This window comes from Rhinolophus sinicus, linkage group LG07 (assembly GCF_036562045.2).
Source record: "Rhinolophus sinicus isolate RSC01 linkage group LG07, ASM3656204v1, whole genome shotgun sequence".
Taxonomy (NCBI): Eukaryota; Metazoa; Chordata; class Mammalia; order Chiroptera; family Rhinolophidae; genus Rhinolophus; species Rhinolophus sinicus.
This window is the reverse complement of record NC_133757.1, coordinates 1,368,836-1,392,824: the sequence shown is the minus strand read 5'-3', so window position 1 is coordinate 1,392,824 and position 23,989 is coordinate 1,368,836. Positions and strand designations below refer to the sequence as shown.

Below are 23,989 nucleotides of genomic sequence, written 5' to 3'. Positions count from 1 at the left end.
CTTTTCATGCTGCTTTGGCCTCAAGTCACGTGGCACCCGAATTTCACTCGGCCTCCTCCCCTGAACTCAGGGAGGCAGTAAAGTGACCCCCGGGCTGGGCCAAGGCCTCCGCTCCTCGCGTCTGAGAGCGTCTCCTGGGCCCAGCCTTACCCCTCTCTCCAGGAGCATGTCTCGGAAGTGGGTCGCCCTCTCCTCCAGGGGCAGCAGGATCTGTGGCAGTGGTGTCCTGGTGTCCTTGCACCCTCGGTCCGCCTCCTCGGGCTCAGCGTGCACGTGGCTTTCGGTCCTTAGGGCAGAGACACAGCAGGTTAAACACGGCCCGGAGACCCAGCTGCTGTCACCGCAGCCTGTAAAACCCTCTGGGTAACTGCAAAGCAAGGCCTCTTATTCTTTGAATAAACCTGGTGCAGCCACCAAGCAAAGGTGACTCTGTAGCCTGAGTGACACAATGGCTTTGCTGCATCTGGGGGAGGGGAAGCTGAGTGTGGCCCTGATCCATAGGCACCAGCCGGGGACGAGGTGCGTAGGGGGTGCCCAGGGCGAGTGTGCCCGCTGCCACCCAGCCGCTGGAAGGACAGTGAGGGTCCCCGCCTCACTGCCCAGATGCGGTCGTCACCCAAAGCGGAGGGGGCGCCTTCTCCCAGCAAGTCACTGGGGCTCGTTCCTGCTTCCCTTCTTCTAGAGGGGGGCCTTCGTTTTGCACAAATGCGTGGAAGACAGTTATGGGGACAGTCCATCAACACTCTGGGTGCAGAAAGCGCCCTGAGGTCTAACCCGAGGCAGAGATCTCAGTGACACAGAAAGATGGGCCCCTAGGGACGGGTAGACTGAAGTCCCTCCCACGTTCACGCCCAGGCTTCCTGACACGTCCAGCACACTGCTCTCCCGGGGGCACTTGGCCCTGTCCGGACACGTTCATGGTTGTCAGAGCGGGGGAGGTCCTACCGGTGCCTGGAAGGAGAGGCCCGGAAGCTGCTCCATGCCGAGCCGTACCCAGGCCGCCCTCAGTGGGGTTATCTGGGCCAAGCGGAGGAAGTCTGCACCTACTCCTGCACTCGGGGACCAGGGGATGGGACGGCTCAAGGTCATGTGGTCACGTGGTGGCCAGGACCAGGTGAGTCCCCACTTCCCAACACCCGCCAGGTGCGTGGCTTTTTGTCACTGTCCATCCAGGGACACCCATCTTAGGACTTGCTGAGACCACCCCACGTCTGCCAAGTCGAATGTGTGACGAGGGTTTCCACTCACTGAGGTCGGCAGATGGAGGAATCCCCCTCACACAAACTGCGCTGCTCGGCCTGCGAGGGAACCTTATTCACAGGCCAACGGTTCCAGGAGAACTTACATTCTTTACTTCTTATGTGATTATGTGGAATTTGGAAAGAAGAAAATTACCAGAGGATTTGCAATTGTATCACATTACAAGGAGTATAATTAGGATTTCTTTGAAATACATTTTCATTAGTTAAAAACAGAAGTATGGAAACAAGACTTGCATTGTTGGGACTTGGAACAAGATTAACAGGAACGCTGTGAGCTCACCAGTGCTCGTGTAGCAGAGCTCGACACAGTGTTTTGCTCAGAACCACTGGGGCTCGTCCTGGGGCTTCCAGACTTCAGAGCTATTAGTTCAATTAGAATTGGTCACGAGCAGATGCAAACTTGCTAAGTATATTTTTAATGTTCTTATGGCTGAAAGATCGGATACCTTCAACTAAAAGTAAATTCTAATACTTTTCGTAAAGATAGCTCAAGCCAAAACTATGCTGAAGGTGAGAAGCACTGTCCTGAAGGTCACGCTATTGGGGTACCCATGCTTTGCTGTCTGCATGGGGCAGGGACCGGCCTCTCGTGGGGAACGGCTTCACTGTCTGGCAGAACCTCGCAAGGCTGATGCACTGCTTTGGGGGGATGTCCCAGGTCATGTGTGTGGGTGGGCAGGGGCTGGGTGCTGCCCGGCCAGCCCCCAGGCAGTGCCCCCCAAGTCTGGGGCTGCAGCACTGGGGTCTCTGTACTCCCAGGGCAGCACCTCCCTGCCTCTGCCCCCCACCCTCTGCGGACAATCTCCTCCCGGAGCCCAGGAGCACTTTGCCCCCCGTGTGGCCCCGACCCTCCTGAGCTTGTCCAGCTGAACGGCTGACGACGTGTGTGGGCACCCATGTCTGTCCCACGCCTCTGAGCCTACAGCTCAGGGTTTTCTGTCCATGTGCAGAGGGCAGCACATTTCTCGGTAAAATGCACCTGACCCTGACTCAGTGCCACGGGATTCTAGACACAGCAAGTCTGCCTTCGTTTTCCTTTCATGAGCCACAAACTTTAGTGAGCTGATCTGAGGCTAAGGGATCGCAGGCCACCAGACTGGGCATGTCTGCTGTGTGCCCAGAGGCCACCTCCCAGACTCACAGACACGCCTCTTTCTACCTCTCAGATCCTTCAGTGGAGCCATCTGAGGTCAAAATAGCCACCTTTGCAAAGAAATTACAACCACCAAACAGCTGCCTGTTCAAAGGAAAGTGGCTTTTTATTGTCCAGTCTATGAGAGAGGAAGAGAGAAAAAGAGAGAGAGATGGAGAGGGAGGGGGAGGGAGGGGGAAAGAAGAAGAAGGGGGGAGGGGAAGGGAGAGAGAGAGAGGAGGGCGAGGGGGAGGGTAGGAGGGGGCTCAGAAGACGGGCTTTCCCAGCAGGAACAATGCGGGGAAGTTTATTTCTCAGTGGGGTCTGAGGTACCTTCCTTATGGACTCAAGTGTCAACACACAAGTATCCTCCTCGCATCACCCAGATGGATGGCAGCTCAGAGTATGCAGCTGGCTGCCCAAAGCCCGACACTTTGGGTAGATACACAGAGGTCTGTCCATCTCAGTGTCCTCATGTGAGGACAACCAGTGCCCGCCCTGACTTTGCTCCTTCTTCTCTCCCGTCCCCTCCCCCCTCCTCCTCCTCCTCCCCTCCCCCCTCCCCTCCCCCCTCCTCTCCTCCCCCTCCCCTCCTCCCCTCCCTCCTCCTCCCTCCTCCCTCCCTCCTCCTCCCTCCTCCCCTCCCCCTCCCCCTCCCTCCTCCCTCCCTCCCTCCTCCTCCCTCCTCCCCTCCTTCCCCCCACCCCCCATCCTCTCCTAACATTATCATTTGACAGCCTTTGTAGAAGAGAACACACTCAGTAGATCCACCGCCAGAAGCAGAGCAGGAGAGAGAACTGAAGGCGGGGGGTGTGATGGCTGCGTGTGGCCTGGGATTCCTTGCGCGTGAAGACAGTGCAGGTCCCAGCGAGCACCACGGCCGGCAGGAGCAGAAGCCAGCAGGTGTGGGCCAGGTGCTGGGAGCTGCAGGCCAGGGTCTCTCCGTGGAGCCCTGGGCAGGTCAGAGATGCTCTCAGGACCCTGCTGTTGGTAAAATGTGTGCTTTGGCCACATGATGTGGAAGGGCCTCAGGCACTGCAGGGCTGTGATGCAAACGCCATCCTGCTCATTTTGTCCCGTTGAAATATTTAAACGTCATGATTCTTCCATCAGCATTAGCTCTGCCTCCCAGGTCTGCAGTTTCTATAAATTTGATAAACAGGCCTCCTGCATCCTCATCCAGCTTGTTCATAAAACATTCAGCAGGAAATGCCAAAGCACGCGTCCCGCCAGCCTGGGCCCTGCAGGGGACAGCCATGCCCCCTCCCAGCTCCCAGGTCCCTGGGGTCTCCTAGGTCAGCCACAGGAGGGGTGTGGCCTGTTAGTGCCAGTGACAGGAGCCTGGAGGGTGGAAGGACCGTCTGCGGTTCCCACTGAGCCTACCCAGGACCCGTGGCTCTGCCGGTCTCCTTGGCCGGGGGTCCCCTGGGTGTGAGGCCCAGGGACGGCCTTCAGCAGTCCCCTACGAGCACGTGGGGTTCCGTGCCCCTCGCTGCCTCTGGGGAACATGGGTATTTATCATCCAGACCCCACAGAGCTGAGGTGAGGGGGACCCATGTCTTTCTAGACAAGAGATGACCCCTGGTGCCTATTTCCTTCACGTGCTTCCAAAGCTCTTCATCATCCCAGGTGGGCACGACAGTGGCTGCCACCTGCCGGGAACGATGATACCACGTGTAAAGCACACGCGTCCCTCACAGCAGCTCAGGGCCGTCGGCCGCGCAAGTCCCCATCGCTGCCCGCAGACCCAGTCCCTGCGTCCTCAGGCTGCTGACGGCACGCTGGTGCGGACAGCACGTGGCCCCGCGGCCCTCGGCCCATGTGTGGCCACGTGCCGTGTGCGACCTCGGACATATCTCCAGGGTGACTTAGAGGTCCTGTTACCAAGCTCGGAGCTACGGAGGGCCAGGGAGGCGTACTCGTGTCACATGTGCACCCTCCGTCACTAACACAGGCCCACCGTCCCCGGAGCTCCCAGGGCAGGACAGGAAATGGCCATCACCCCTGCACAGTGTCCACCCCAGGGCAGACACCCTGGGATCGTCCTGCAGTCCTCCGGGTGACTGAGAACAGGAGCTAAGAGACACAGCAGCGTGGGCTCATCCAGCTCCCACGGGACACTCTGGAGCAATGCCTGTACTGTTCCCATCTCACAGATGACAGAACTGAGGCCAAGCCTGGGGCCCTTGGCCAGGGTCACAGACACATCTGTAGGTTTCAGCCATGCCCCCTGACTTCACGAGGGCCGTACAGGACGCAGAGCTGTGCCCTCAGACTCTGGAACCCGCCTGGCCACGGATGCCTGTGCTCTAGTGCATCTGTTAGCTTCCGAGGGCGACCTCGGCCCCCAGGGTGTGCAGCTTAAATGACAGACACTGCTCATCCCAGTTCTGAGGCCAGGAGTCCCAGATTAGGGAGCGGGCGTGGCTGGTGCCTTCTGAGACCCTGAGGGACCATCAGCTCCAGGCTTCCCTTCTAGGTGTGGGGTTTGCAGGCATTTTGGGGTCCCTCGACGAGTAGACACCTCATCCCATCCCCATTCACATATGCCCTTCTCCCTGTGTCTGTGTCCCAATGCTCCCGCTCCGCCTTCTAAGGACACCAGCCCCACTGGAGTAGGGTCTCATCTTAGCAAGTTACCTCAACGATGACCCTATTTCAAATAAGGTCCCATTCTGAGGCGCTGGGGGCTGGGCTTGAACGTGAATTTGGAGGATGCAATTAAACCCCCAGGTCTATCCTCACTGGGTGAGAAAGTGCCATGTCCCTGCGGACTGTCCCACGGTGCTTCTTTGTCAGCACGAGAGGCACGGACGCAGGACTGGGAACTGAGAGCTGGGGTGTCCCTGAGCGAAGTGCAGGGTTGGCATTCCAGCCCAACCCAGAAGCACTGGCACTCCCTTCCCCTCCCAGGAGTGGCCGACCAGCCTCACAGGGCTTTTTCTAAAACATTCACATTTGACTTGTACAGAGAAGTCTCAACTTCTCCAGGACACGCCTGTGTTTGCCCACAGCCCATCTGGGGTGTCTCCTGTGTCTCTCTGTGGTGGCATTGCCACAGGGCCCACCAGCCGGCTCTGCAGCCTGTCCTGTGTCCTCGGGACACAGCCCTCACCTGCAAGAGCAGCCCTGGCAGAAGGACTACGTCCTACCGAGGTCCTCATCTCTGCCCAACCCGCTCGCACGCCGCGCGCCCTCGGCACGCTCACCTCTGTGCCGACGCTGTGACACTGCCTCTTTCCACAGCATTCTTCCCTCCCCTTGTCCACTCGCAAGTCCGGTCTCCTGGGCATCTGGCCCCCTCCCTGGAGGTGGTCTTCTCCCTCGTGCTCCGAGGGCACGGTGCTTGTGCAGTGGCCGGCCCTGCGTCCCGTGCTTCTGGACAAGGCCCTGAAGGCAGCATCTGGCTTGTTCGTGGGTCCACCTCCAGCACTAGGCTGGTGCCAGGGAAATGTTTGCTGAATTAGGTTTTGTGGCTGAGTTTCTTCCTTGTGATTTCCTTAGAGACACAGTAACCGCAGTGGAGCCCCAACCTGCTTTTATCATAAAACAGGCTGCCACAGTCTCCGACCCCTTCTCACAGCCGTCCCAGCACAGCTCCTGCTTGGAGCCACAGAACGATGCCCTTCTGAGCAATTCTTCTAGACGTGTCCAGGAGTCATCAGCACATGTTTTAAGTTTTCTGAATGTGTGGCTATTCTCATTGAGCAGAGTTTTCGAAGGAATTTCTAAAACAAGGCGGTTTTGTGAGTGCCCTGTGGTTTGTTACTCACTGCTTCACGCTGGGCAGACGGGCTGAAAGCAAGACCATGGGACTTGATGGAAACCCGCTGTGTGTCACAGGAACAGTCTGTCTGACTGTCACTAACCTCTTCAAGCCCCACAATGGAAGGAGGAGATGGAGGAAGAAGAGGGGGAGAAAAGAGGGAAGGAAGAGGACTAGGGTTTAAACTGGAGGGTCCTATAAGGAGGCAGAGGGCCTGCCAGGCACTAATTAAAAGTCTGATCTCCAGAGACCTGACCTGCCTTGGAGCCTGGACTTTCACACTGACCTGCTCTATTTTCTGGCAAGTCTCATCATGTCACAGACTCTCCATGTTTTTCATCTATAAAGTCAAAATTATAACAGCACTTGCCACTTAAGATTTGTGCGTAAGAATTAAGCGAAATAGTAAGAATACCTGATATTTGTTAACCACTCTGTGTCAAACTCCCTCCTCCCACTTTAACTGCATCACCTCACTCCATCCTCATCACGACCCTCTGGGAGGCCATAGTTGTCACCGTCATTTTACACGAGGGAAAACTGAGACGATGCCGGCAAAGTCTGTAAATAGTACTGATGATGGGGATGGTGGGGACGGTGGTGATGGTGGGGACGGTGGTGATGGTGGGGACGGTGGGGATGGTGGGGACGGTGGTGATGGTGGGGACGGTGGGGACGGTGGGGACGGTGGGGACGGTGGGGATGGTGGGGACGGTGGGGACGGTGGGGACGGTGGGGACGGTGGGGACGGTGGGGACGGTGGGGACGGTGGGGACGGTGGGGATGGTGGGGACGGTGGGGATGGTGGGGACGGTGGGGATGGTGGGGATGGTGGTGTCGGCGGTGGTGATGTCATGTGATGGTGGCAGTGATGGTGATGATGGTTACAAAATGACAATGACTCGTCACCATCATTGTCTCTGGCAGCCTCTGACCGTCGACACTAGCCCTCCCCAGGCTGGGTTCCAGCCCTCTGTTCAGCTGGCTGACAGCTCATCTTTTGATTTAATGGATGGGGAGAACCGGTTCTTTCTTCTGGCAAAGACAGCGAGGAATTCATCATCAAAATAGCCCCAGCCTGTAACTCTGGTGTTAGACACGACGTGAAACTGTACAGTAACCATGGTTCCCGTGCATCTCTCTGCTTGGGGCCCTCAGACATTCTCTCATACGGTTGTAACAAGTGGTCTTCAGACAAGGAGCACTTTAAAAGTGCTGGGCGTTCTAGTTTGTAGCCTGGACACCACAGCGCAGAGCTGTGCCACTGGTGCTGCCAGAAGATTGGCACATCGATCAAGGGGCTCCCGGTCCCATGGTGGGGCATCGGTCCTGCCAGCATGTCCCTTCCCATGTGGATGGTCAGAATTCAAAGCCAGTGGTAGCATCAAAGAAGGTGCCTCCCCAGGGTGGAGCCTCAGCCATGACGAGACCCTGGCGATGGGGCCGTCACTGGCCCTGAGCAGGATGGCACAGGGGGCCTTGTGAGCTCCGGGGAACAGCCCCTCCTGCCCCCACACAGCAGCAGTACTGCCCAGTGTGCAGGGACGAGGGCTCTAGGATGGTGGGGACACCACATCGGCCTGGACAGTCAGGACTTGGGCTCCAGGTAGGTCCTGGGCGCCCGGGCTCCCGGGTACATGTCCACTGGCCACACAGCCTCACTGCTCCCTGCGCTGCCGACTGACCGCTGACCACCTGGCAAACCTCCCCCTCCCTGCGCCTGCCCTGCTCTCCTCACCTCTGCTAGTGGTGCCCTGACCCCACTCTGGCCCCTGAAGTGGGTGGCCCTGGCCCTAACGACACATGCCAGGGAGGGGCTCTAGGCGTCAGCAAAGCCACTCGCAGCTCTGCTGAGGCCAGGCAGACCCCCCATGGAGAGACGGCTCCTTCCAGGTCCTCAGTGCGATCACGTCCATCCAGCCCTTCTGTCCACATGGCTACGACATGCTAAGCGTGAGCTGGGCACCGTGCAGAGTGAGCGATTGGGCCACGGACTCAGGAGCCAGGGCCTTTGGGGAGACTAACGGTTGGCCAGCTGCTGACTTATTTGTCAGCTCGGCCCGGCCCTGGGTCAGAGGGCATGACTCCTTCAGTGGTGACGCACCTGTTGAAAGGGGTTTTGCTGCCAGTGGCAGAAGGCCTCCTTCTGGGCTGGCGTGGAACCCAGTGAGCACAGGGCTCAGACTCACTGAGTCTCCAGAAACAGATGAGTTTGTTGCTGAAAGGCAAGCCCTGACCCACGCACTGGCTTTCCACGCGGCTCCGCCAGGTGCTTCCTCAGCCCTGTCTTACGCTTGTCTTGGCTAAATCTGAAAGAGTTCACCAGCAATGAGGTCCTCCAGTACCTCCGCGGGATGCTATTTCCGTACCCATCACCTGGGTGGGCAGTGTGCTCTTCTGGGAACTCACGAGGGTGCTCTCAGAGGGCCAGCACCTGTCATCACCCCAGGGCAGCACGAGGACAGCAGGCCAGGCCTTGCGCTGCTCTGAGCCGTTCGTGGGTGTTTTCTCTCTGCATTCTCAGGGTCACAACACAATCAGCCCTGAGCATGTGCAGGCTGGAAGAGCAGAATGGGGGTGCCCTTGGCTGGAGGGTTTGGGGTGCAGCTGGCAGTCTGCTTATTCGCTGATATCACAACACCAAGGACAAACACCGCCCCCCTTCCTCTACTTGTCACCTCCAGGTGCGGCTGTGGGGGACCACGGAGGAAACGTGCGGCCCCATCACATACCTTAGCACACAGGACTCTAAGACAGCGTAAGGTTTAACCACAAACAAACCTCATGATCCCAAATAAAGCAAAGACAGAGGGCGGCCTTTCAATGTCCCCAAACCTCACACAAAAGCAGACTAACTATTATAACAACAGGACAGACGGCCCACAGACAGCATCTGAGGGGTGAGGCTTTTCCCCAAAAACTCACATTGTGAGGGGCACAGCCAGACCACGGGCTCCAATGGACACTCGGGGTATTGGTGACTGCCCGGGGCAACAGGCAGGTGACACAGGCACATCCCAAAGCCCTGAGCCCAGCCTGCCCGGCGCCCGATCGTGAGCAGACATCCAGGTTCAGTACAGCCACCGGCCTGGGGCTGCTCACTGGGGGGAGCCACCGGAGCTGGGGGGTCCTGTGGGCTCCACACTGTGGAGGGGCCAAAGGGGCTGAAGGAGCCAGCCCTGCCCAGAGGACTTGCTTCGGACGGACGTGCCTGGGCCGCCTGAGTCAGCCAGAGGGAGAATAACGGAGAGCAGATGGGGAAGCAGAACAGGGACCACCGGGGACTCCAAGCTGAGTGCACGTGTACGTGACCCCACGAAAGCACCCTGCTTGGCATTGAGATTTTACGGTACAGGGTCAGCTGTACCACTTGCATCCAGAGTCCTCCGTGGGGCATCCCCAGAGTGGACCAACAACCACAATAAACAGTGTCCCAGGCCACGAGACCTCTGCTCGCCACAGTCCAAGAAGCCTGTGCCAAACGGCAGGGGCATAAGCAGGTTCCCCAGCCGAGGAGCCGAGGACAAGTGAGAACACACCGGGGCGTCACCCCTCCCACGCCACAGAAAGCCACTTGTTCCCCAGGCGTGACCTGCTCCCCAACAGGCAAAAGCTAGCACCTCACACAGGAGCTCCAAGCCGCACGCATCACTGGCATTTTGTTCTCCAATGTGTTTTGTGCCTAATTTTCTTCTGGAGTTCACACCATACAACACACTTTTGCGGAATGCTTACAATAATTCAATTATTTGAAAGAAACCCCAAGTTCTTAACACAGCACATTTAAAAAGCAAGTCTGAGCTCGGATGAGAGCCACACATCAGAAAGGGGCAGAGCCCCCGGGCACTCACTGCACCAACAGGGGAGAAGCCAGTGGTCACTGTCCCGGTCCCAGGGACATGTGTGACCATGAGCTGCTCCATTCAACAGTGAACAACAAGCTATTTGACATGCCACTCACCAGGTAGCTTAAAATATTGTGGTAATTTGAAAGCTTATTGTTGTGACATATTTCTCTTTCCAGGGAATTTTGGGAGAAACCTCCTTTGGACCCGGATTCTTTGTACAGCTGATTTCCTCCATCTGTGTGACACTGTCCACAGGGGGTCTGAATGGTGCCGGGGGCATGAGACGCAGGAGGACAGCAACCTCCCAAACAAGTCCTGCCCTCTGTTCCCGCGTTGCTTAGATGGAGGAACATGGCTCTGGGTGAGTCAGACATTGCAGGGGGTTTTAAGTGCTTTTTGATGAGGAAAAATTATATTGTTTATACAGATGGCGTAGGTGAAAATAGACTGACTTCAGTAGGTTCTCTGGCAGTCTGTTCTGTTACTATTTACGCCATAAACTACCAACTAAAAACATGCAGACACAGAAAGAAGCTTGACAAGTCCTTGTATTTACTGACATAACCTCACCAAAGATGAGCACAAATGCCACGTCCCGCCAGCCTGAGGACCTCAGAGCACCAGGCCGCTTCTGTCATGGGAGCTTCGGGAAACTGCACAGGGGGGCAGCACGGGGGGCAGTGCCCAGACAGAAGAGGCGCCATTTGTGTCAACTGCCTCATAAATGAACGCTGGAACATTCCAGATGCCCACCCAGCCCCATGCCCCCTGCTGAGGCAGTGCCCCCACCCCCAGAGGACTGCGTGGCAAGGGGAGGGAGGCCGTGTGCCCGAGTGTGTTCCCGGGACACGGAATCTGCACGGCGGAAACGGGCGGCTTCCTGCAAAACCTCCGTTTGTTTCCATGTTGTATTCAAGCATGGAAGCCATTCAGATGGCTAAAGCCAAAATTAATGTTGTGATGTTATTTAAATGTCAACTGTTCCGAACCCGAGGCCAGCCCCACAGGAGGAAACGGGGTGGGCGACGCAGGCAGACGTCCCAGCTGCCTTGCGTGCTACTGAGCTCTCCTCCCACACAAGTTCAAAATCGCCCAATATTTCCACTGCTCTTGTGCCTCAGAAAGCTCGTCTTGTTTTTTAAATTATTTATGTGTCTCTAAAGACCGACAGAGACTGGCTTAGCTGATACCCACAGTCAGAACATAAAAATAAACAGGAGACACTTGATGCCCTTTCCTGGAGCCCTTGGCCCCCATCAAAGTCACTGCCTGGCCATCCTGGTGGCCCACACATGTGTCCCTCGACGCTTTTCCAAACACCCAAAAGTGACTTTCTAAGGAGATTTGGGGGAGCAAGAAAAAACAGAGGGCCACAGACTGTGTGAGGCGCTTCCTCACTCCAGTGCCTGTCAGACCACAGCCTGGGTCCCTTCCACTCTCCCTCCCCTCCCCCGTCCCCACCACTGTCTTTTGCCAGGAAGACTCAGGGTGAGGACTGAAGACGTAAGGAGAATGGACACAGGTTTGAGGGCAAGATCTCATGTTCCGTCATTACTGCACACGTTTGTTAGTGCAAAGGTATTACTTCTTCTAAGGAACATTTTTTTGAAGAGAAAATATAAACAGTGCTGCCATTCTTGACAGCGGCAGTCACATGCCTGTCTCAGGCCTAGGGTGTCCCATGAGAGGGGCTGATAAACAATGCCCAGAACAGGACTGAGGGCACACTCGGGGCCATGACGAGGGCCGGTCCTGATGGGACACGGGGCACCACGTGAGCTCAGGCAATGGCCTGAGAAACTGCCGTCATGGACTGCCTTTTAGAGTCACCGTCACCCTTGTGTGCCAAAGAGGGGTGTCCGGCGGCCACATGGTGCCTCGTGTCTCCCCTTCTAGGGAACTGAGACACACACCCTGAGTTTTACCCCTTTATGTGGAACTCAGTAGGAAAGGGACCACAGGCCCGGCTGCGAGAAGGAGGCAATGATTCAAATGGTGGGGGGCTTTCCCACCCCCGTGTGCTCCAAACGCCAGAAACAAGAGGCACACAAACTTCAGTGGGCGGTGAGCTTCCACCCTGAGTGGAACAGGAAGTCACACGGGCACATCTCATTTGGGCGCCACCTCAAACTGCCGTCAGCTCCTGCAGCCTCATTTTGCAGACGGAAAACCTGAGGTCCTGGTGGGATTACTCTGCCCAGAGTCACAAAGCAGACGAGACAGAGCTGGACTCCACCCACCCCCGCCCCCCAGGGCACCGGGGGCGGGCAGACGCCATCCAGTGTCTCAGCTGCCCCGGGCCACCGACACACCTGCCTGCTGAGACTCTGGGCACCCAGCGTCATCACCAAGATGGAGCCTGAGGCTTCCCGCCATCTGCCTGTTGAGCACAGAACCCCTTCTTTCTCAGCCAGCAGAGTCCAAAGGACCCTTTCCCTCTACACCACCTAACTGTCTGCTAAGGAAGGACACAGGACGAAAGACCACGACACCTACCGGTTCCTCTTGCTTTTCCCGCTTGGTTCCTCCCCGGTGTCCTCAGAACTCGACCCGTCGCTGTGGTCATCTGCAAGAAAGTCACGTTAACCCAGCTGGGGTGTCAGCAGTCAGCTCTGGCAAGCCGCCAGAAGCACCCTCTTTCAAGCAGACTCGTCAGGAAGTTAGGAAAACAGATATCCCTTGAAGGTCCATCGGAAACCCCGTAACCAGCTTGTCCTCGGTACGTTCCCTTCAGTTTCAGGAAGTCGTCTCCAGCTGCTGTCCACTGAGAGGTAGCCGGACCTTCCAGAGGGGCCGCTGAACGAAGGTGGGAACCCTCCTACCGTCTCCCCCGCCCCTCGCGCCTCCAGGCCAGGCCCTGGACGCAGCCTTCTGGTCACACCGCCTCTCACACCCTGCAGGGCGCTGACACCACCTGGTGACACCGGACGCCCTGTGTCCACCACAGGAACTGCTGCCAGTCCCATGCCCTTCGTCACTGCTGACTATGGGTCTACTTCAAAAAGCCAAATTGATTTTGAAGACTGGTCCCTCCTTCCATCCTGGAAAGGTCGGCTCTATAAATGTTTGATGAGAATTTGGAGTGGAAAAGTGAAAAGGTGCTTTGGCGTTTCACATCTCTCTCCAAAAGAGGGAGAGGACAAATGTGCACAGACGGTTGAGGGCATCGCCATTTGGGGTGACTGGCTGAGTGACTCCCAGACGCCCCATGGCACCACGAGTGCCTCCTCGTCCTGTTCTCAGTGAGCGTCATCGGTGTTTCCCCAGAAAACCATCTATGTGGTTGTGTCCCTGTGTGAGCACAGGTGCAGGGGCCTGGCTCTGTAGAGCACCCCCACATCCCCTCCCACCTCCCACCACTCACATCCTTCCCAGGGGGAGGTTCTGCACTGAGGATGCCAGTCACAAGGAACGTGAGTTTATGGAAAAGACACCGAGTTCAACAGCCTGGGAGCCCCGCGTGCCTCATCTTATAAAACCTGACAGTATCCACATGCTCGTGGAATTGCAGTGCTGCCTCCGACCCAGCTCCACTCCACCAGCGCACACCGTGGGGCTGTTGGTAAGGTGCGGGGTTGGTTCTGGAAGCCCAGCTCGCCCCAGCTCACTGTGCATCTTGGTTCTCGGGGCCTCCTCCCCCAGACAGCTCGTGCGTGCCATGTCCCACCCACCGCACTGCTCCATCATGGGACCAGCGATATTTCCTGAGCAACACCTGGCTGTAGGCCTGTCAGCCCCATGCATCTCCCAGCAGGGCCAGCATCTCTACACATACACGCTGGGAACAGGCTCAGTCAGAAAAAAGAGACAGTTCAGAAGTGAAGACAGAGCAGGAATGGGGTCCCCTGCAGGGTGCGGTGGGGGGCGGGGTGTTTGGGACTCAGCCAGGCTTGCCAGACTGAGGGAGCTTTCTGCCCATCTCTCCCGGAACAGAGGACTTTGGAGTGGCAGGTAAGTGCAGGGCAAGAACTGAGACTCCCACACGTTGGGGAAATGCTGATGCTGGTGGAAAACAAGAGTGAGGACAGGAAGGTCCCCGACTTAGGACTTTTTGATGTCCCAATGGTACAGAAGTGACACCCATTCAGTAAAATCTGTACTCTGAATTCTGAATTTTGATCTTTTCCCGGGCTAGTGATGCTGGGCAGCGGGCGTCCAGGGCTCACTGAGCCGTGGACCTGAGGGCAGACCCCTGATACTGGACAGTGTGCAGAGTGGCCAGCGTTTCTCCATTACTGTGTTTTGTGTTTTCATCACGTCTACAAAACACTCCTTAATCTCCTGCTTCTGGTGAGCAGAAGAGGAAGCAATTACTCTTGAGAGGAAACTCGAGATAGTCGGCCAAGTGGAGGCTCGTGTATGTGTCCTGAGCACGCGTGGGGGGGGGGGGCGGGCCAAGCTGCGGTTCACAGGTGAGGTGTAACAGATGCACCTGCAGTGGGCAGGCAATATTTTCAACCGACGAAGGGCTACTGGGGTGTAACCCTGTCCTGGGAGAGGAGCCTCTGCATCCTCTACGCTGTGGGGCTCCTGAGAGTTGGGGGACACTGTGACAGGGGAAAGATGGGGGAGGGCTGCCGTGGCCCGTTCCACTGTAGTTCGTGGGCATTTATTCTCAACTAATAGCATGGCTGCTGGAGCCGTGACAAATGTGGATGCACTGCAGGATAATTACAAAATAATTCAGGCCTTCGTGTCAATCTCTCAGCGATGCTAACAGAATGAAAAAGGGATTTGTCCCTTATCTGCTGAGTGATGAATGGCTCGGCACTTCGGGACCCTGCACCCTGCGGCTGCCCCACTCTTAGCTCCCATTTCCACGCTTGACATACCCAGGAAGCACACGCACACACGCGGACACACCACGCACACACACACCACACATGCACACACACACACACCTCTAAACCTAATAGCAATTCAATGTGGCAGCGATTTTATAGAATTCATCTATTTTACCTCCTCTTGAAAAATAATGGGTAGCACCTGGAATGCTTAATTGTTCCACTTCAGACTTGAAACAGGTAAAACTATATTCCGATCTATAGTAGTTGAACAAAATGTTGAAAAAATTTTTCACCAAGAACAACGTTCCCACCAGCCAGGGAAAAATGCCACTGGCTGATGGCTGGAGGTCATCACTCTGCCCACTAATCTCTAATTAATTGTCCAGGAGCACCTCCCGTCCTAATTGTTTTGCTGCAAACAAAACAATCTGTGTGGATGTCAGGAAATCAGAAACTGTGCACTAAAATGTCAATTCTACTCTGCAACAGGAAGTTAAGAATTGAGGTCATTTGCATATCTTTAAGATTCAGGTTAAAAAATACTGGTTTAAGGAACCCTCTTCCCCTTTTTAAAAGAGGAAGCAAGGTTAAAACTTTTTGTAACCGCACGTAATGTTATTCTCACGTATCCATCTAGGTAGAAGAGTTAGGGCTCCCAGAATCAGCTGATGGAAGACAAAACATCTTATATGTTAAATCTAAGTTAATCAAATATTTCTGGTTGTGCTTGTGAGACTTCAGGCTCAGTTCTCTACATTTTCTAAGTATAAAATGAGATTTGTGGTGGGAGCGTGAAGCCGAGCACTAATCCATGACCCAGTTAACTCACGTCCCCGTCGTTATAATTAAACAAGGAGGCCATTTGACTGAGATGGCACTAGTGCGGCTCCAGAAGCCAAGGGACAGCTAAGCCTGGACTGGCCTCAAGGTTACAGAGTCAATCAAGACACTAAGGGAACCGGTCACAGCCAACGAGGCTTTGAACTCCAGCCAGTCAACGCTGTCCTTTCTGTGCTTGTACCTGGACTGTGTAAGCTGGTAGCTGGCTCAGGTCAGTACAGTGCTCCTGACACTTCCGGTTTGCTGCTGCCCAGTTAGAATCGATCTTTGCTCAAATAAACTCTTCAGGTTTATAATCCGCTTCCCTTTACCTTTCACCCCTGTCCTCCACCTACAGTCCTCCTGAGACTTCAAATGGCAGGGGAGCCAGTGGAAAGTTTCATGGACGCGTCTCTGCTTCTCATCGACCTGGCCTGATTTGGTCCAAATGAGAGCAATGGGGGAGAAACTATGCACTGACTGTTAACGAGCTCATTTCTTCCTCATTCCAACCAATGCTTTGGAAAAATAAACAAATAAAACAGCACCCAATTATCTACAAGAATGCAAGCTAAACACAGAGCAAGAAATCTGCCTGCACGATCTGCCCTTTATCAAGCGCATAAAACCACTGCTATGAGAAACTGTGCCTAATCGTTCTCGTGGGACCTGTAGTTTGATGATATTCCGCCTGGTGCAGGCTTCTCTGTCCAGGGAGGGAGCTCGCTGGTTCCCTACGAGGGTTTCCTTTGTTGTTCAAACCCTCATTCAGCAAATATCCCTCTTAAAAATGGATTGTGCTCCATCAAAGGAGGAAACCAATAAGCCCAAGTCCTACTGTACCTGAGCACAGCTGAGACGGAACAGACTGGGCCACCCCATGACACGCCTCTTTAGGATATGACCTTACTCTGGTTATTTTTGAGAAACAAAATACTCAGAAGACCTTTCGACCTTTCCCCCAGCTGCCTAAAAGTACTTAGACAGAGGTCCTGCCCCGGGAAGGGAGCTGTCATCACAGATAACGATCGTTTGAATGAACTAAGTGTCACAGACGGGCAGGAGCCTCACAAGGCCACTGCTCAGAGTTCTCTCTGTGTCCCACTGTGAAGAGGGTCCAGCACACGTCTGGGGACCAAACATTTGCTTTTCCGTCCCCGTGGGAGTTGTCTTCCTGCCCTCTGAAGTGACAGCCACAGCCCCCTTTCTCCTTCGCTCCAGATGGCATGTGAACCCCCGCCCGCTCTGTCCTGGGGCCCCCTAATCTTACAGAACCCCACATGTGCGTCCATAATAAATTTTAACATTTTCTGCTGCTAATCTGCCTCATGTTAATTTGACTATTAGTCCAGGCAGAACTTAGAAATGTGTGAGGAAAACTGTTTTTTCCTCCCCCACACAGCTAAGGTTTTAGAGAGTCACTTAAATATGCACCCAGGACACTTTTCCCAACCTCAGTTGACTCAAGCTTTCAGGAGAATGTTCTTATTACCTTAAGTGAAGTAAACATATTAAACCTATCATTTCTCAACCTTAACGGACGACCACAGGTGTCACAGGAGCAACTGTTTCTATGTCTCTTCGTGCTATTAAAATGGTGAAAGAAAAAAAAAAAAAGAAGAAGCTTTTAACACCCTCTTTGAAAGTTCCAGTCAAATGCTTCTGGATTTGCCTGAAAAAGTGGGCTGATGTCATCTGGTAGCCTTCTATGAAGTGGAATCAAAAACGTCATTGCAAACCAATAAAGCACCACAAAGATAAAGCAAAACCCCCTTTCAAGGGGTCAAGACCCACGGCCCACAGTCAGGTCAGCACAAGTCCTGGGCCCCCGACTCCCCTGTGTGGCCAGTTTCGCGTCAGCCCACGTGCTTAGGGAGGGACCTTTCCCAACACAGCAGTGAAGGAACACGCATCAGGTCTAATCAGAAAGGATCCTTTCTGAAGATGGTCAATGCTCTTCTCTGACTCTTGGGGATCAGGTGTGGAAGGGCTGCGTCAGAAACAGCTTCCTCTCTGCCCCCCGCCTGCCCCCCTCTGCTGCCTTCCAGGGCCCCTTCAAATGAACAGGGTGGATTCCGTCCCAGCTCTGAAACGAGCGTGTGAGCTGGAAGGACACGAGCTCGCTCAAGCAGGGTCCACACGGCATTGGGAACAAGAATTAAATGTTGCCTAATGACGGTGCTGGAAAGGAGACTTCAAGCGGGTGATGGACTGAAAAGGCCTCCTCCAAATTAAAAACTTTGCATAGAGCTAAAAGCAAGCCAGGGCCATCCACATGGGAAGCTCTGTTTCTGCAGAAAGTGCCATAAATGCATAACTGCTAAATTCTGAGAGTGAACATGCTTCCTTAATAACCAATTTCCAGCCAAAGCAGGAGAAGCATGCGTCCCTGTCACCCCCTAGGGACACAAGGCCCGACACTCGGCCGCGTGCGTGCGGGCTGCCCCGCCCACTACCTGCGGAGGCCTCCAGCTTGCGCTTGTGGGGCGGGTCTTCGATGATCCTGTTCAGGTCGCCCCGGTGTCTCAGGTCCACGGGCTTCTCCCACACCGACAGCTGCATGGTCGGGTTGAAGAAGAAGACCCGGTCGTCCCCTGTCCAGACCACACACCTGTTGGAATTAAAAGCTCACCTCAGTGACGCCCACAGATGCCACTAGAAAGTCGCTGGCCTGTAGGTCCCACCAGAACTCCTCCAGTGTCCAGGTTTCCAAAGAAAAGGAAACACATCACCACAGACCAGAGCATGTCAGCCTCCCTGCGGCCACCACGCCGATGCCCTGCCTGCTACCACCTGTCCTTCCCCTGAAGAAGTGGACGTTCTGACACCAGAAAACGCACATGCCACAAAGTCCCCTGGCAGCCAGGCTCCCAACGTCACCTACCAGGTGGACACGGCTCATTGCCTCAGATTCTTGGGGTATTTTCTCCACTGGTTCGAGTTAACTTAAGTTAATTTAAGAAAGAGGCATTGCGTTTAGGGATATGTTTGGCCCAATTCTCCCCAAATCCGGGATCCTTCCATTGCACATTTGCTGCTTGGGGGACACAGCAACTCTGCCTACTCCTGGCGCTGGGTCAACAGACACCCACATGACATCCTAACACTGGGAAGAGCTGGTGCCCTCTGAAGGGTGGGAGGCAGTCACGAATCCCTGCCGTCCCCCACCACCTGGCACCGGGCTTCGGAAGCAGGAAGAGCGAAGTTAAGTAGGGACTTAACAGGGGTTATTTCCTGGGGGACAGTGGAGTGACAATTAGCATGTTTGTATCCAGGCTACAGAGAATCCAGTTTCTGGGCCATGGGGACACGTGTGCAGTTGAACCCAATTGTTGGTGGTAGGTAAATACATAAATGTGATTCCCTGGATGGGTCCACCCATCACTCGTCACAGTCGGCTTCAACCAGACGGGGCCAGCTGTGACACGCAAAGTTAATTTTATGTATCAATTTATGCTCATTTTAAGTAATATGTGTATGTTCCCCTTCTTTAATCACACTGTATAGTTTCTGGATGGCTGCCATATTCCCTCTTCTCTTTAACGGTCCCCACACCCCAGAGGACGTAATTAGTGCCTTGGAGTGAGTTCAGCCTAGTACAGAACACTTAGCAGCCCTAATATATGAAAATTTGGATTTTGTCAAATGAAAACTGGAGTGGCTGCTTTGTTGTACAAAAGGGTTCCCACAGTCACCTTCAAATACAGTTATAGGTTCTAAAGTGCAGTGGACATTTCTGTTTCTCTCTCCAAGCGTGGATCTCAGCCCCGTAGGGAAAAGGGGTACATGGCTCGCCCCTCCTCCCCACCACACACAAGGACTTTGGGTTCCTCTCCCATCTGTTTTTTGCCCCCATGTGCCCTGACCCAGGAGAAGTGACCTGCAGGGGACAGAGCCTGACGTCCACTGGGTCCCATCCCCAGGGCTGAGGTCTGGGAACTGAAAAGGCAGCCTGTGTGCCCTTCGCTCTCTTTTCTTCTCTCCTCTTTCTCCCCCCTTGGGCTCTGGGGAGGGGCTGACCTGGCAGGACCGAGTCACCCCCATGACATTTTCCCATATTTTCAACAATTCCAAGAAAAACGTTCTAATCACCTCCCAATAATAGAGTGGGTAAATCTTCCAAAACTGCCATGTGGGTCAAAAGCCAAATTACTAAAAATAAAAAGGAGGAGGGGGAGGGGAAGAAGAAACAGAAATTCCTTAAAAGACAACACGATGCCGTTCTGGTACGATCATACCTAAAAGCAACGGCAGATTTGGAGAATTAATTCAAGTGACGCTGTAACCCCAGCTCTGAGACAGTTCTGTCTTCAAGCATTTAGAGGTGGATCGCATGCGAGTTTGTGTAAAAGTTCAAATGTAAGCTTCATTTGCTTTTTCTTAGAATATTATGCCTTGGATGATGGCGTCTTGAAAACGTCCCAATCCTATAAAGCAGACTGACTTTCTGAATAGCAGAGTTGGCTAAGTGTATGTTTCTGGGCTCCGAACCTGTCTTGACTGGTTAAAGTGACGTGGGCATTGGGATGAGAACAGTTAGGCGGCTTTTTCTCTGCTTTCACTCATTTTCAGGACACTGATTTTGCATTTTGCTTCGTGTCACTTCCGGGGAGGCCATGTGCCCGGCCATCTTCCTTGGCAGTCAGAACAGAGACTCACACATGGGTAAGAATACCTAAGGGCACGAGCTGCCTGCGTGGGGCATTCCGCGTGTCCCTTTAGCGCTCTGCACAGAGCAGGAGACAGCACCCTTCCTTCCTCATCTCCTCAAACCAGTTGACACAACCCCATCTCTTCCCAGTGAGTTTCCCAGGGAGCAAAAGTGTGACCTTTCAAAGCAAGTTTCTTCCCTCCAAGGACTTGCCACATAGGGTGAGGTCCACCCAGCTGTCCTGCCAAACATTCCATTTCTCAGCCTGTTTACTGAACACGGAGCCACAACGAGAAAGTTTGCCGACTGACGATCCCTTGATTTCCATTCCACATGTTCTCAGTAGGTTCCAAATCTCCCTTCCCGTTGTGTCCCCAGCTGTCCCCACGTAGCTCTGGGACAGTACGGAGGAACCCTTTCTGAGTCTCTATCCCCCACCTGCTCAGCCTGAAGCCTCTAGAAAGCCTAAGTTTTGTTAGGGCAGTGCTGGTGTGAGCTTAAGGCTACGCTCTGTAGGTAAAGTGGCAGCCTGGGCCACCTCCTTTTTCTCGGGGGACCACTCCCTGAGGTGGCAACGGGAACTGGTGTTTGACTGACAAGGGACCACCATGGAGAGGACGTACCGTGGAGGGAGAAACGGGATGTGGGCGGGAGCTCTGACAGGTGGAGACACACTCAGGCACAGTGCCCCTCGGATACCCTGCTCACCTGCCCTTTGCAGCTGACAGTGCCCGTGAGTGTCCAGGGGTCGTGTCTTAGAGCCATCACTACCCAGCACTTTTCCACCCCACTGCCACATGGAACCCCTCACTGTGCGCCCTGCTTGTCAGAGAGCTAGCGGTGGCCACTGCCCCGGGACACTCCATCTGGGTGAGGCTGTCCCGACCACACCCCGGCGATCCCAGGGTCCTAAGCTGGAGGATGTCAGATGATGGAGCAGCAGGCTGGGCCTTCCCACACCCCCATGGTCGCTCTGCCCTTCGTCTCCCTGAGGACCTGGACTGACTACTTCTAGCAAAACCCAAGGGTGGGGTTGGCAGTGGGTGACGTGAGTTAACTGAGCAAAACAGGCACAGCTCCTAGGGTAGGGGACCTCTTTTCCTGGTGGCAGGTTGTGGCGTCAGTAAAGTGTGTTGTTACGGTGGTTGCCGTGTGCGCGATGCCAGGACGAATGAGGCAATCACACCAGGCCACACACGGTCACATCTCAATCAGGAACCTAAGTCATCAGAGAAGCCGGGGTCTGGTGTTATCCCTTCACCCTGCAAGGTCAAGGGTCCCTTTGCCACGATTGAGAATGCAGGGAGGTGCCAGCAGCATCTCTGTCACCTTGGGGACAGAGCACGGTTCCCACCAGCAGGCCCAGTCCTGAGTCATAGGTACACGTGGCTGGAGCTGCTCCGGGCACCTGCGGGCACCGGCTGTCCTCCTGCTGGAGCTGAGGAGCCAGCCAGAGAGCAGGTCCACTGCAGGCTGTCACTCAGCCAGAAGCCTGGGAAGGTGGCACGCTGATTACTAATTTACAGGCAAAGGGCCCACCACGAGGAGGAGCAACAGCCGAGGACAGTGACAGGGAGACGGTGTCACTTCCAGGGTCCCACTCAGCATTCTGCATGTAACAGGGTCTTACTGGGAAGAAAAGCTGCAGCTTCCACAGTTAGAAGGTTCTAGAGCTCAAGGTCACATCTTCTACAGAATTATCATCCCCCAGGGCAGCACTGGGATCCAGTATGACAGGGCCACATGCTCGTGCTGGAGTTATCCCAACCCCCCCAAACATGACTCGTTGAAAAATGGGTTACAGAAGACCCAAGCAGTGTTTGCACAAAATGAAAAAGCAACATTGGTCTCTATCCCAGGTCAGGCATCAAGCTCCAAACACCCTTGGGATTTGCCAAGTGGGAGGAGGGTCTGTTATAAGTAACAAGCCCCTTGGGCCACTCCTGAGTCCATGCTAATGAGGTGACTCTTGGAGGAGGGGGCTGGACCCTCAGCCCCACCCCCAACCCCTGGCAGGGGCCCGGAGACCACTCATCACTCGGCCAGGCTTGTGGTCAATCCTGGCTCTGGAAGGAGCTGGCCATAAGGACCCCTGGGCAGCAGGGCTGACAGCCTCCGCTGGTGGGCACAGTGATGTCCTGGGAGGGTGGCCCAGGAGGGGGTGGGCAGCTGTGCCCCTCCCGTGGGCTGCCCTGTGGGCCTCTTCCATCGCCATGCCTGAACAGTGTTCTGTATGATAAAACTGTAGGTGTAACTGAGCACTTTCCTGAGCTCTGTGAGTCATTCAACAAATCTTCACACCTGAGGGGAGGTTGGGGGACCCCCAGATTTGCAGTCAGCCAGGCAGGACCCCGGGGACGCCCTATGCAGCTGGGTCTTGAGTGCAGGCATCTCGTGTGACTGAGCCCTTAGCCTACGGGGTCTGGGCTCGCTGTGGGGGTCCTGTTGGAACTGAGTTGGATGGTAGGACACTCAGAAGTGCTGGGAGAACCCAGAACCGGCTGCTCTTGGCACACTGTTCCTATAAGGAGGCCCTTCCCAGAGCAGCGTGCCCGGGGTGCAGGGCCGGAGGCCGGGACCTGGCGTAGAAGGCACAGATGCCTCTCCCGAGCACAGCAGGGTCACGACCGTGAGCAGGGCAGGGGCCATGCCAGGGACAGGTAGACGCCCCACCTGCACCTCTGGCTCTGCTGTCACCAGCGACACCACACCAGACTGACGTCTCACGGCGCATTACACACTCGCCACTGCTTTGTATTCAGTTCTCTAAATTAGCTGCTCCTGCCAGCTACAGCCTGAACTCTAATCTTTGGTTTTAAAACTAATTTTTACTGGAATAACCTTTTCATTTTGCCTCCAAATCACTCGATTATAAAAGGGCGTTTTTAAAAACCAGAGACAGCGCTCGCTCCCTTGCAGAGAGTGTTTTGAGCGTGGCAATCTCAAAGACGAGAGCCCTCTCCCAGGGTGGCTGGGGCGGCCCAGCACAGGGCTCCTTAGCAGCGGCCACTCACCCCTTCCTGGGGATGAGGGGTCCTCAGGGCTGGCGCTCGCCACATCTCTGCAGGCTGTTTCACTGGTGGGTATGCAACAGTGCCATTATTTGAATGTATATCTGCAGATGTATTGCAGCACAATAACTTATTACTAAAATGCTATTTTTCTTCCTGCAGAATCTACACCTATTCCTGCCATGAGCTGCAAATTAATTTTTGAAACCACAGTGTTACCTAAGGAGCGTGCCCTTCCCTGTGGTGACAGCAAGCAAACCCTGGGACAAGGCAAGGCCGTGTCTCATTGCTCTTAGGTGTCAGGGCATCTTACCAGGGGGACCCGGGCACGGGGGTGGAGGCCACCGGTCTGTTGCCTTTTGCTGTGCTGTCCTCTGCTGTCACCAGGATCGATGGAGGCTCCTTTGAACAGAGAGAGAAAAGTGCTTTTTATATTTTTGTTTAAACACTCATCTTCAATTACCAGCAACCAAGGAAGGAGTAACAGGTCTCCTGCAGACAGACCTGCCTTCAGCAGCCACTAGATAATGACCTGCTCAGTGCAGCAAAGCAAAAGGGACAAGCAATTATGCTGAGAATACAGAATTCATGGCACAACAGACCATGCTGAAGAACTGTGATGAAGGCAGCCCCCTAATTATCCCAAGTGGGCTAAACTGTCTGCTTTTGCAGACACGAGACAGGCACTGGCAGCCGTGAACGTCGTGGGGGCA

General features: G+C 54.9%; 1 protein-coding gene across 1 annotated transcript in view; it reads right to left on the bottom strand.

The window, feature by feature from the left end:
* The window catches only part of TCERG1L (transcription elongation regulator 1 like), a 138,317-nt gene that overhangs the window by 14,074 nt on the left and 100,254 nt on the right, over window positions 1-23,989 (bottom strand). Inside the window, exons 6-9 of the mRNA XM_019728270.2 lie at window positions 23,590-23,678; window positions 18,071-18,225; window positions 12,505-12,574; window positions 151-286 (exon numbers count right to left, since the gene is read on the bottom strand). Coding sequence (XP_019583829.2) covers window positions 151-286; window positions 12,505-12,574; window positions 18,071-18,225; window positions 23,590-23,678 — 450 coding nt within the window. The remainder of the gene's footprint in view (window positions 1-150; window positions 287-12,504; window positions 12,575-18,070; window positions 18,226-23,589; window positions 23,679-23,989) is intronic.